This window comes from Hyperoodon ampullatus, assembly GCF_949752795.1.
Source record: "Hyperoodon ampullatus genome assembly, chromosome: 12".
NCBI classification, from domain to species: Eukaryota; Metazoa; Chordata; class Mammalia; order Artiodactyla; family Ziphiidae; genus Hyperoodon; species Hyperoodon ampullatus.
Window position 1 is genome coordinate 21,118,018 of NC_136925.1, and position 13,435 is coordinate 21,131,452.

A 13,435-nucleotide genomic window follows, 5' to 3' on the forward strand; every position below is an offset into this window, starting at 1 on the left:
AGTATATGAGGTGCTTCCTAAATAGCAATAATCTAACTTTTGATGATCAAGATTTATCCATGCGGAAGCTATATGAGACTGCACCACTAAAATATGATTTCTTTTAGAACAGGGATTGCTAATCCTGAATTTGCATCATATCAGGCCCTCCACAATTTTCTGTGTGCTGCTGGTAAAATCAAACAGCTGAATTGTTGAAGTTCATTTTAAAGCAGAAGATGCTGAGTGGCACTGTTTTTGGAGTAATGGTTTTCAGACTTTAGTGTACATAAGAATCAGTCAAGGTATTAAATGTATAGATTTCTACCCTCCCCACAAAGATTCTGATCTGACTGCTGGGCACTTGGGTGTGGTGGTCAGCAGGAATCTGCATTTAAGAAGCACTTCACCACATTTGGACAGGTGGTCCAGGGACCACACTTTGAGAAACGCTGTTCTAGAAAATAAAGGGGAATAAAAAAGGGGTACAAAAAATTGAGGGAAAAAAATGAAGCCATCAAAGAAAAAGAAGCTGGATGGCTTTAGGCACTTGATCTCAAATTAGTTCCAAAACTAGACTAAGGCATTCCACTGCTAATAGTGAACAATGGTTTTTATCTCAATAAACAGAAACAAGATCTGCATTTGTATTTTGTTTTTCTTTATTAAAAATTTAGTGCGTACTGCCACTTTTCTGCTAGTAAAATGAACAGGTAGCTAAGAAATATGAATTTTAAAAAATCAGAAATTGCTGATCAACCTGAATTTGACAACTGTATTTCTTCTGAACTCAGGATTGTACTTTTGTAGTACATCAGTAAAATAGGTATATATTTTATGTTGCTGAAGTTGTCTCTGACCATATGGGAGCGTTAACTTGATGCATTTTGACATACTGAACAGAGCATGGGGTTCCACAAAGGGCCCCGTGCCTTTCAGGTGCTCCCCTGCATGAGCCAATTTGAAAATAGAGAAATTATTCTTCACATTAGGTCGTGAAATTCTTTTTCAGTGCATGGCCACTGCCTTGTTCATCCATTAAAAAAATGTTTTTTTAATACTTGATACGTGCAGTCGCTGACTGATGACAAAGATGACACAGTGTGGGTCCTTACCCACACTGAATTTTGGCCCAGTGGGAGATGAAAGTGGATAAGTAGACAGGCAGGTAGAATACAGAGTAATAAGTGCTGTGCTGGGTGAGGTCTAGGGCACTAAGGAACTAAAAGACTGGACAGTTAACCTCTGTTTGGGAGGTTGAGCAGTTTCTTGGAGGAAGTGGCGTCTAATATGAAATATCAATGTTAAAAGGAATTATGCATAGTTTTGGTTCCTATTTCACTTGTTAGGATCATATGTGATTACTTTGTTGTGTTGTCTTGGAAGAAGACAGTCTCTGTGAATGTTTTTTTGGTAAGCCTTTTTGTTTTGCTTTCTTCTAGCCTTTGTTGATCTATTTGCAGGTTTGAGTGTTTGAATATTTTTGGAAGCTGTTTTATACTGGTAGTATCTGTTTAGAACTTGAGAACTCATTATTCGGAAGACCTTTGCATTAGCCATGGGTTGGCCAGTTTCTCCTTCTAGCTTGTTCTCAATCAGACGTTTATATACTCAGTACTTAACCAGAAATTGTTGCCTTTCTGCATGGTGAAGCAGCACACTCTTTGCCCTGCAGGATGATTGCTTTTACATGGTTGCTAAATGAGTCTCTTTCTGTCTCAGTTAAGGAAACTTTTTTTTTTAAACAACAATCTAAAGCTTTCAACACATGAAGTTTCACAGTCTGTTTCGAACCATTTACGCAAAAGTGATATCACTTAATCAAGTTGGTTAAAGATAAATAGCTTTTTCAGCATCAATGAGACGTGTCTTAGATGCGTTTGTTTTTCCTTTTCTCTTTAAAGTAGTCCGGTGTGCTGGCTTTCAAACTTTTAGACTTTGGTACAGTTTGTTCTCTGTATCTGCAGGTTCCACATCCATGGACTCAACCAACCACAGATTGAAAATATTAAAAAAAAAAAAAAAATTCCAAGAAGTTCTAAAAAGTAGAAAAAAAAGTGTGTGAATTTGCTACACACTGACAACTATTTACATAGTATTTATATTGTATTTGCAATTATGTGCATAGCATTTACACTGTATTAGATATTATAAGTAATCTAGAGATGATTCAAAGTATCTGGGAGGATATGCGTAGGTTATGTGCAGATATTATGCCATTTAATATAAGGGACTTGAGCATCCTCGGATATTTATATCTTCAGGGGTCCTGGAACCGATCCCGCATGGATACCGAGGGACAACTGTATTTACTTTTCAATTTTATTCTATTTCTTTTAAAGTAAATGCTAGATGGAATCCACCAAAATTTGAAAGCATTGTCACACTATCTCCAGTTTCTCTCCCCTCTTCTCTCTTTAGCTGATTTGGTTTTTCTGCTCTAGCAATATACTTTGATTAAGGTCACCGGCAACCCTCATGTTGCTAAATGTTTCTAATGATCAATTCTGTCTTCATTTGCATTAACCTATTATCAGCATCTAGCACAGTTCATCACTGCTTCCTTAATGACTTCTAGGGCCTAGATTCTCTTGGTTTTCCTCTTACCTCAGTGCATGCTCCTCCCCCTCAGTCTTCTTTGGTAATTTCTCTGCTCCCTGACATCCTAACATTACGGTGCCCCAGGGCTTAATCAAGAGCCCACGCTTTTCTCCTCAGTGCCAGACTCTTATGTCCATCTGCCTGTTTACACCTGCACTTGGATGTCTGATATACAGCTCATAGCTAACATGTTCAAGATTGAATGCCTCATCTTCCCCTGAAACCTAGAATCTTCCTGCAGTCTCCCTATCCTTCCAGTTGTTCAAAGCCAGAAACTTGGGTTCTGCCTTCAAAATATTTCAAGAACCAAACCTCTTCTTGCCACCTTCCCTCACTGGTACCACCATTGTCCAAGGCACCGTCACCTCTCATCTGGATTATTGCCATCACCTCCTAACTGGCTTCCTTGCTTCCACGTATGCTCCCTTACAGGTTTTTCTCAAAATAGCAGTCAAAATAATCCTATTAAAATATGTCAGATAATGTCACTCCTTTGCTCAAAACTCCCGTTTTCACTCAGGGTAAAACCACCATCTATACAATGACCATACATGATCTAGCCCTTCATTCCCTCTCTCTGATTTCATTGCCTACCACTCGGTCTCGACTTCCACTTATGTAACCTCAGCCTCCTTGTTTTTTTGAACAGGCCAGACATATACCCACCGTAGGGCCTTTGCATGCATTGTTTTCTCTCAGGAAAAGTTCTTCTCCTACGTTCTTGTATGGCTCTCTTACCTCCTTCACATGTTTGATCAAATGTCATCTCAGTGAGGCCTAATAACTATTTTAAAATTGAAACCTACCTGCCCTCAAACCCTCCCCCCTAACTCTGCTCAATATTTTTCCATAATACCAATTTTTAACATATATATAGTAATATGAGATAGTGTTTGTTATCTCTGCACCACCCCCCAGCCCAGCTAGAATGTCAGTTTCATGAGGACAGGGTTTTTTGATTCACTGAGGTGTGTCTTTTTTTTTTTTTTTTTTTTTGCGGTACGCGGGCCTCTCACTGTTGTGGCCTCTCCCGCTGCGGAGCACAGGCTCCGGATGCGCAGGCTCAGCGGCCATGGCTCACGGGCCCAGCCGCTCCGCGGCACATGGGATCCTCCCAGACCGGGGCACGAACCCGCATCCCCTGCATCGGCAGGCGGACTCTCAACCACTGCGCCACCAGGGAGGCCCTGAGGTGTATCTTAAATGCCCAGAACCGTGCCTGGTATTAGTAAGTATTCGGTAAATGTTTATTGAATGACTGACTGAATGAATGAATGAATGGTTTCTTGACTAATAATGGTTGAAACCCATTTTGAAAACCCAGTTTGAAAAATGCTGGTCTGGTGGCTAGACTCAATCCTAATTTTCTTCTTTTTTTTTGGCTGCGTTCGGTCTTTGTTGCTGCGCATGGGCTTTCTCTAGTTGTGGCGAGCGGGGGCTACTCTTCCTTGCGGTGTGCGGGCTTCTCATTGCAGTGGCTTCTCTTGTTGGGGAACACGGGCTGTAGGCGTGCGGGCTCCACCAGTTGTGGCATATGGGCTCAGTAGTTGCGGCTCGCGGTCTCTAGAGCACAGGCTCAGTAGTTGTGGCGCATGGGCTTTTTTGCTCCGCGGCATGAGGGATCTTCCCGGACCAGGTCTCGAACCCGTGTCCCCTGCATTGGCAGGTGGATTCTTAACCACTGTGCCACCAGGAAAAGTCCCTCAATCCTTAATTTTCTATTTGGACCGCTATATGTAACAAACTTTGGGGGGATAAAATTAATTTTTATTTTTTAGTTATTTTTAGTTAATTTTGTTCAATTAGGTGTGGTTTGTCCAAAGTGCTTGCTGGAGTCACTCTAACAGTAATCTAAATGAAAACGTAACAGTACTTTTCTGACATTACCCCTTGTGTTATATAACTTTGAAAGCCAGTCATCCACTGTTGGCAGTTTGTACTTTCATATTTTTTTTTTCAGGCACAAACATATATTAAGTCATACTATACAGTGTTCCACAATTTGCATTTTTTTTGTTTTTTGGATTTGTTCTGATTGGTTTTTGTCATGGTAGTTATTTGTTTTGCTCCTAATATTCTACCATGGACATTGTGTCTTGAGATGCACTATAAGATCATTGGTAAGAGCACGGATGCCCAGCCAGACTGGGTTCAAATCCCAGCTTTGCCAACCAGACTCTGGGCAAGTTACTTGAGTCTTCTGTGCCTCTGTTTTCTCATCTCTTAACATGGGAATAATAATAGTATCTCATCATACGGTGTTGTGGAGATCAAATGACGCCTGGTATACATACCTGTGCATAGAAATATTAGCTGTCATCACTTGTATTACTTGATTATTTATCCCCACTATGTAGTATCCCTTGTTTTGAAAGTGTAACACTTTATTTAATTAGTCCCTTGTTTGATATACGTTTAGGTTGTTTCTAATTCTCTGTTGTTACAAACAGTAATCACTGAGGGTGAGTTTGTGTTTGCATGTTAATATATTTATTTCCACAAAATAAATACATAGACTTTCTGAGTCTAAAATAGAAACACTATTGTACACTTGCACCAAAAATGTATCAGTATTTATTTCCCTGTACTCTTGCTGATGCTGGATGTTACCAGACTTAAATAGTTTTCTTTTTTTCTTCCAGTAGTTCATGATTGATGGACTGGTTCTTTCCCCTCCCCAACATTTTTATTCTTTCTGAAATATATTGAGGTAATGATCTGTTTTTTTCAAACTAGTTATTTCCAGTACTCCCCATCTCTTCCCCACTGATTTGAAGTGGTACCGTTGTGTCATGTACCAAATTCTCATATATCCCTTGGTCTCTTTCTAGACTCTTATTTCCTTCTATCGTCCTGTCTATTCCTATACAAAGTACCATCTGATTTTAATCACTGCAGCTTATACCTTTTGATATATTAATAGCCCCACTCACTACATAACACTCAAGTATACACACTTTGTTCCTCTGTTTTAGGAACAATTATTTTTCCAGATAAATTTCAGAGTGATTTTTTTTTTTTTTTGGCTTTTAAAAAATGCCCACTGGAATTTTGTTTCAGAAAGTGTTAAATTTTGGATTAATTTGGAGTGAATTTATATCTTTATGGTATTGAGAGTTAGAACTTAAAATGTCTATTCAGGGCTTTCATTTTTTTGCTATGTCTTACACGTTTGTCATAATATTTTATAGTTTTTGTTGCCATTTTGAACATGCTCTTTTTTCCATAGTTTAATGTTAAGATATTGATTACATGTAAATGTAAGGTATTGACGTGTGTGTACATATACACACACATATGTATTTGCCTTATATGCACCCACCCTTTTTACACTCTTTAATTCTTCTGTAACTTTCTTAGACTTTCTAACCTTACCGTTGTATCCTGTGCAAATAATAAATTTCATCTTCCTTTCTGATATTTGTACCACTTGCTTCTTTTTTCTTGATGTAGAATAGATTCTAGAATGATGCTGATTAATAGTGATGATAGCAGGCATCTTTGTTAGTTCTTTGTGTAAATATATATAATTTAATTGAAAATTTTCAATTAATGACTTTATTGGGTTGTTCACATTATTTGCTCTAATCAGCCTTACTTCAAGTCTTGTTTTATATTAAACCTGAGAGTACTTGGGAACTTATAAGGTCTTTTGTTACTCTGGAAACAATAAGAACATAGTCTTTGGCTAAGAATAAAAAGAGTAATAACTGTCTGAATCCCTGGAAGTTTATACCTGAGATGAAAGAGCTACCCCTTCCAATCAAATGCCACATGAAAAAGTATGACTACTAAAGTTAGATTTCAAAATTATGTGACATAATGCCATTTTTTTCTTTTTCTTTTTTTTTTTTTTTGCGGTACGTGGGCCTCTCACTGTTGTGGCCTCTGCCGTTGCGGAGCACAGGCTCCGGACGCGCAGGCTCAGCGGCCATGGCTCACAGGCCCAGCCGCTCCGCAGCATGTGGGATTTTCCCGGACCGGGGCACGAACCCGTGTCCCCTGCCTCGGCAGGCGGACTCTCAACCACTGCACCACCAGGGAAGCCCCATAATGCCATTTTTTATTGCATCCTGAAAATGAATAATAGGCTGGGCTTTGCCCTCCTCAGTATTCAGTTCTGTAAGCTGCAAAGAGATGTGAGGTGTGGCTGCCTGTGGCCTGGGGAGCTAGGCCTCAGGGTGCTGCTCCTGCAGGTTAGACTTCCTCTAGCGTTTCCTCAGCCTCTGCCCTTATAGCAAGCCAGTGCCCGGGATTCCTTGGAGCCTGGAAATGCTGATCTAGTCTGAGTAGGGCTTAAGTTCGGGTATGACAGATTGTTCAACCGTATCTGACTTCGAGTTAACTCTCTTCTCTTAATAGTTTGACTCCATCTGGGCAATAGAAAGCCAGAAATTTAAAATAATCTCAAATGTAATCAAGAATTAAATGTGTTGGCTTTGTTGTCTTTGACCTGTTTGTTAGCTGCCTTTCATCCACAGATAAAGATTACACTTTGGATAATTATTTCATTGTTGTAGAAAGAGGAAGAGAAGATTTTATATTCTTAAAACTAGGGAAAAGTTTACGTTTTGTCCACCCCTGCCAGTTTCTGTATTTATTGGTTGTGTGACTGTTTTCTTTGTTTGCTCTGTTCTGGGTCTTTTTTTGTTTGTTTGTTTTTGTTTTTGGTTTGGGTTTAAATTTTAGTTGAAGTAACCAGCTTAATTTTGAGGTAATCATAGTCTACTTAGCTTCATTTTTTTCTCTAACTTAGTAATAATAGTATTTTCCCCAAATTTTTTACTATGAAAAATGTCAAACATAAGATAGTTTTCTTACACAATGACCCATATTCTGGGTTTGGCTGATTGTTTTCTTTCATGATTAATGTAAGAACTTTTAATCATTGTACTTTCATCTGTTACTGAATATGATCTTAGGGGAGAGATCCTATAAGTAATGACCCTGAAAACAGGATCTTAATTTTAGAATATCTGTGTTCTTTTTCCATGTCTAACAAAGATTTCCTCTATGGCCTTGAAGGAATTACAGAATCATTCTACCTATGCTATATAGAACAAGCAGAATTGCCTACTAGTTTTAAAGTTCAGTGGATTTACTGATTGGTGTTAACAAAGCCCATAGAAGATATAAAGCCTAGCTAAAATAATAAAGGAATCACTGATAATACTTTTTTGGTCATTTCAAACAAGGTTTCATTTAGCATGAGTGTTACATCCTCAGCAGACGGTTCTTGACTCTTATTTATGTTTAGATCTGAAGGAAAGGGAAACTAACCTTAAATGCCTGCTGTGTGGTAAGCACTGTGCTAGAGTCTTCATTCAAATGCATCTTCTTATTGAATTCTTAAGCTTCCATCTGCCTTGTGAAATAGGTGATTTCCTATTTCCATTTTACAGGCAAGGAAGCCAAAGATCAAAGACGTTTAGTAAAGTGTTCTATATTACAAACATAGTAAGTGCCAGAACCAGGCCATGAACCCAGATTGTAAACTTTCCAAGTTGAGCTTTATCACGAGAACTCTTCTGAATACTTCTGAATATCACATACATTGAGGAAAGTCTCCCGCCAAAAAGTTGGTAGCTACCAATGAAGCATTTTATACCATCTTCTTCTGACCAGAAACATTTAAAATGTAGACAGTATTTTTTAAGTACATGAATTTTCCAGTTATATTACATCTCCTGTCACTGATTCTGTTCTAGGATGTTGGCAAAGGATGAACTGATGGCCATGCTTCAGAAGTGTTTCAAGGTTTTTAAGTCCGCTTCTGAAAAGCAGCTTGGCAACACAGAAAAGAGAATAGAGGAGTTCCTGGCCCAGTTTCAGAGCCTCGATGGTGAGAATATAATATCTGGCCAATTCTACTGTCTATGACAGTCATTTAACTATAAAGTAACATGGAAAACCCCACGTTCTGATGTGTTGGGAGATGAAGAGGTCACGTAGTTTGTGATCAGTCAGTAAGTATACTAAGCCTCAGAATAGCACAACGTGACAACCACAACTAAGCCAAATGGTTCTCTTCCAGATTTGGTTTGAACAATGAAAACTATCAAATGGGCAGGAAAAAAATTTCTTTCTCCAGATGGACAGTTTTGAGGACTTAGCTTAGGGGAGAAAACCAAAAGGGCAGCAAAAGGAAATCAAAAAGATTGGAGAGAGTAGCAGGGCATCATCATTAAGGACTCCTTTTAGATGTTTTTCTTAAGCATTTCATCAAGTTCTTTATAGATTTCAAAAACACTGCATAAATTATTTGTAAGCCTGAAAATTAATAGCTGTGAACTGCTTTCACAGCAGTGAGGCTCACTGGCACGCTGATTACCAAAATATGCATGAGGTTTGCTTTCATCAGGTTTACAAAGCTTGAATCTTTCAGTCCTCAGGGACCTGCGGCAGCCTGGCATTCCTCAGTGTGGGAGGAGGGCGCAGTTTCCTTTACCTTGCATGACCTGCACAGGATTCGTTATGTTTGCCGAACGCTGGGATGCCTGCTTGTGCACAGGTAGCCTGTTCAGCACTCTGATGCTCCAGAACTTCTTTGTTCTGAGGGGGCTCGGTGGATTGATACTGATGTTTAACTTTTCATGGGCTCTTCCCTTGCTCTGTTTCCAGCACCAAAGTATAGTACTCTTTCAGTAAAACAAGCAAAATGACTGTGCGCTTCTTATTTTCCCCTATTTAGGGAAATTTTTAATGGGGTCTGGGGAAAAGAGGCAACTTGGTGTATAAGCACACGGATCGAACCAAGGCATGGTGAAAACATTGCACTTGGAATGTCCCTATCAATCCTTTCTGTGTTTGGCAAGTGTCCCTTTGTCTTTAAATCCTTTAGATTGAGGAAACTTCTTTTGCTGAATCCTTCCCTCTCTCTCCATAGCTGCAGTGCTAGGCCCCATGAGTGCTGAGCCAGTGCAAAATGAAAGAGCCAGCCTGCTTGACTGGAGGGGCGTGAGCGTGAGGAAGTGCCACCCCATGGTACCAGGGGCTCCCTCCAGATCACGCGCAGGCATTATTGCTCTGCAGTGCATTTGCAGGACAAGTGAGCCGAACCATTTTCAAATCATAAACATTTTAAAGGGCTGGAAATTGGTAGCATAGAGATTATTGAGTCCAGCTGCAACAGAAACTAAAGCCCAGGAAGAGGAAGGAGCTTGCTTGAGATCTCGTAGCTAGCTAGGGTAGTGCCCAGCCTGGAGCCCACCTCTTATTTAATCACCAGCTCATTGTTTTCTTCTCACCGATTCACAGTCGCCACCTAATTAGGGTCACTGGGACAGTGAGGGGCTGCCCTTAAGGATATAAACAGGGTAAAAGACTTAGAAGAATATAAGATAAATTAGGTAAATTTCAATCTTTTACAAAATCGGACTCAGGGATTTTTGTAAAATGATACTGCAGATATTATAATAATTAGAGTTCATGTAACATAAGCTAGTGAACAAATCCTGTGATGTGCTAATATTAAATAACGGAACGCAGCTTTTAGAAATGGGAAGGTTGGTAATTAAGATGACTAACAGTCTGAAGTATAAAGAATTTTGTAAGTTGAAGCAAAACCAGTGTCTTGAATAAATGTACTTTTCTATTTTCAAAAGTGGCACATTATTACTAATAAAGTGAAATTAACCCCACCCTCCCATATTGGACAAGCATACAGTTTGACTGTATTCTATCTCTAGTTCCTTGACAGTTATTACACATTACAGTTTAGGTTTAAAGTTACATTTGGAGGGTTCAGTAGGTCAGAGTGTCATATCAGATTGATTTTTAAGGCTCTGCTACATGTTAACGAAATGGGACAGAATTTATTAGATATTTTAACCTTAAATCGTATCTTTCTTGAACCAAGATTTATCAATAGCTAAAAAGAAATTTATTCTTCGAGAACAAGGCAGATTCTCCGGCTGCATCTTCCTGTCTTAGGTTTGGCCGAATAAGCCATGTGAGTGTGAGGTTCCTAAAACCTGCCCTGCACCAGGAAGAGGCTGTTAGAACCTCACGTTCTCTGGAAACACAACTACACCCTTTACCAGATACGGTTTTCTGTTTCCTTTGCTAAAGAACCATGATGCAGTTTGTATTTCAGTAGATTATTTCAAAACTTTTATGCACTCCCCACTTCAGACTTAAATAGCACGTCAAATACAGTGACTGGGAAGATCCAGGCCACGTTTGCCAGGGTGTAGGTTTGTATTGTTTACATCAATCATGGCATAATCAAAGGACCATAACTTAAATTTGTTTGTATAAAAGCCATTTATAACAGCACAAAGATTTGGAGATTTTTTTTTCCTGTTGGTTTGAGGGGATTTGTTTGTATTTTGTTTTGTTCTCACTGTTGGTCACATTTTTAAAATTCAGTAGCTGGTTTCTTTGAAGACCTCTCTGCAGCATAACTTATGTAATATTTATTGACCTTCAGCTTCTGGAAGAAATCATTTATGTGATGGAACCTTGATCCCCTGCCACATTCAAAAAAAAAAAAAGGATGAAATTTTATTTCCCTTGGAGTAGTAGAAGTGTTTGTTCTCTTAAATGGATTTACCCAAGCTGCTGTATGTTGGTTTTGTATTAAAAGCAGAAGCCAAAGAAGAAGAAGAAGATACCTCTGAGTCACAGTCAAAGGGACTTGAGAAGACAGACCTCTATCATCTTCAGAAGGTCAGATCACTTTCTTATCCTTCCAGCCACATCCCCTGACGCTCCCGTGTGCTCTAGATTAGCTCTGCCTGGATGTTTTTGTTTTCATTTTTAAACCACAACTAGGAACAAAGCAGACTTTGTAACTCACTTATAAATTGAACATCCTTTTTATCCCACTGCTATCCTCATTCTCCATGTAGAAGTCGGCGGAAACTGTTCTGATAGCCTCAGAGAGAAGAATTAACTAGTAATAAGGGAAAATGGGAACCTGGTTGCAAAAAGGAATCTGATTATTTATCTGATGTATTTGTTTTTCAGTTTGATCCAATTGAGAGGTTCAGAAGAGACTCTTTAGTTTTAGATACTTTTCTTGATTTTTTAAAGAAATGCATATTGAGCATAGAGCAGAAATGGAGCCACAGTGTGTCTAGTATAGCCTTTTTCAGATAGTTCTAACTTGAGGATCTTGGTTGTCAAAGTGAAGAACCTTCTGTAAACCATGATACCAAGTTATGATACACGTAGAATAAAATATCAATCTAAGCAAACCAAAGCATGTGGAATCTATTCTGTTAGCATGGCGAAGAGCAAGGGTTTTCTCTTCTTCTTGGGAGTCCTCTTCTCAGGTGAATTAACGGGTTATGGCTCGTGAGCACCTGCCCTATAACTTAGTCACGACGTCAGCTGGCCTTCTCCTCTTTCCCTGAAAAGTCACTTGATACTTTCTGAAGCAAAATACCTAGGAGGAGAGATTCTTCCCAGTCCTGAAAAATAAAAGATAAACACAACCCCTTTAGATCTGGTTCTTTTTCTGTACATTCTGTCGTATGGAAAGGGCCTCAGCTGCCTCTGCCTGAGCAACAGAGCTGCCCTCTGAGGGGCTTTCTGTCTCGGAATCACCGGAAAAGGTGTGTTCTTTCATCCATAGTCATTATTGGAAATGATGGAGTTAAGAAGCAGAAGTAAGAGGCAGACCAAGTTTGAAGTCCTCAGAGAACAGCTCGTGAGCTTCATCGACAGTCTGGCGCGGTGAGTCTGTTGTTGCTCTTCAGAGCTAAAAATCAGGCTGTTTGCCCAAATAACACTGGTGTGATAGCTGTCCGCAGCCAGTCCGGGACACTTCTGGATTAGGCTTTTTGCTCCTCGAGGCCCTCCGTCCAGCGCAGACTTGTAATTTTTATTCCTTTCCCATCCTTATTAAGGTGGCTCAGCAGATGGCTTAGTTCGTTCTTTTACTGCCCGTTCAAGAACACAGGTTTAAATTTGATCTAGTTCATTAGGCCTGGGTGGGGGTGGGGATGGAAACAGAACAGGAAACAGAAAAGTGAGTGTTTTCCCCCTAGTAGCAGAGTGTTTGCATTACACTTAATCCTTGCTCTGTCTTTGCTCAGAGTATGCTGGATCTGGGCCAAACCCAGAAAACAGCCCAGCCCAGCTGTAATACCCTATTTTATCCTGAGTAAAGGGTTTCTAATTCTGAGGGATACCAGTGTAACTCTGGGTCATGTCAGCACAGACGCATGGTGAGCAGGGTACTCAGAGTCAGTTTAGAAGTCCACCAGTCCTACCTGTATTTTAAGGTGATTCCTTTTTTGGGAAACCCAGATCATTCTGATATTTGGATTTCCCAAAAGCCAGCTCTGTGTAGCTCTTTAAAATCACACACCTCACCTGCAGGTGGGACATGCCATATAGGAAAAAAATGAGAGGTCTGAAAAATAAAATGATTTAATAGTTAAATAGGGAAAAAACTGTTCTTTGTCATTGCTTATTCTGTTTTTTAATGGCAGTTCAAACTCAGCAGCAGGCTAGGCACTGACTAGAATCAAGTACTAAAAAAAAAAAGCAGCTCAGTTATTGAAGACAAAGAGTGGTTTTCTGATAAATTGCCTGTCCTTGAAAGTGAAGAGTTCCATTTTCCAGGACACTTTTAGGGCAGAGTCATTGTTCCTGGTCACTGGGGAGAAATTACTAATGTCAGGACAGAGGTCGAAACAATCAGCCAAGTATGACAAAAGGAAGGTTAAAGTGAGAGAAATGGGTCACATAAAAGTGACACAGTGCAATTCTAAAGTGACCTACTGGCTAGAAATGACCTTGGAGAACTCATAGAATTAACCTTGCCGCACTGGGCCTTCCTGTTCTTGTAGTTTCTAGCCCCAAGTTCCTGGTTTTTCCCTTTTACCAAGTTGTGACCATTGTA

The 13,435-nt window shown here is 39.7% G+C and overlaps 1 protein-coding gene across 1 annotated transcript in view; it reads left to right on the top strand.

The window, feature by feature from the left end:
* ORC3 (origin recognition complex subunit 3) overlaps positions 1-13,435 on the top strand; it is a 61,973-nt gene that overhangs the window by 40,358 nt on the left and 8,180 nt on the right. The window contains exons 14-16 of the mRNA XM_079716453.1: positions 8,289-8,422; positions 11,171-11,250; positions 12,161-12,261. Of these exons, the coding sequence (XP_079572579.1) occupies positions 8,289-8,422; positions 11,171-11,250; positions 12,161-12,261 (315 nt within the window). The remainder of the gene's footprint in view (positions 1-8,288; positions 8,423-11,170; positions 11,251-12,160; positions 12,262-13,435) is intronic.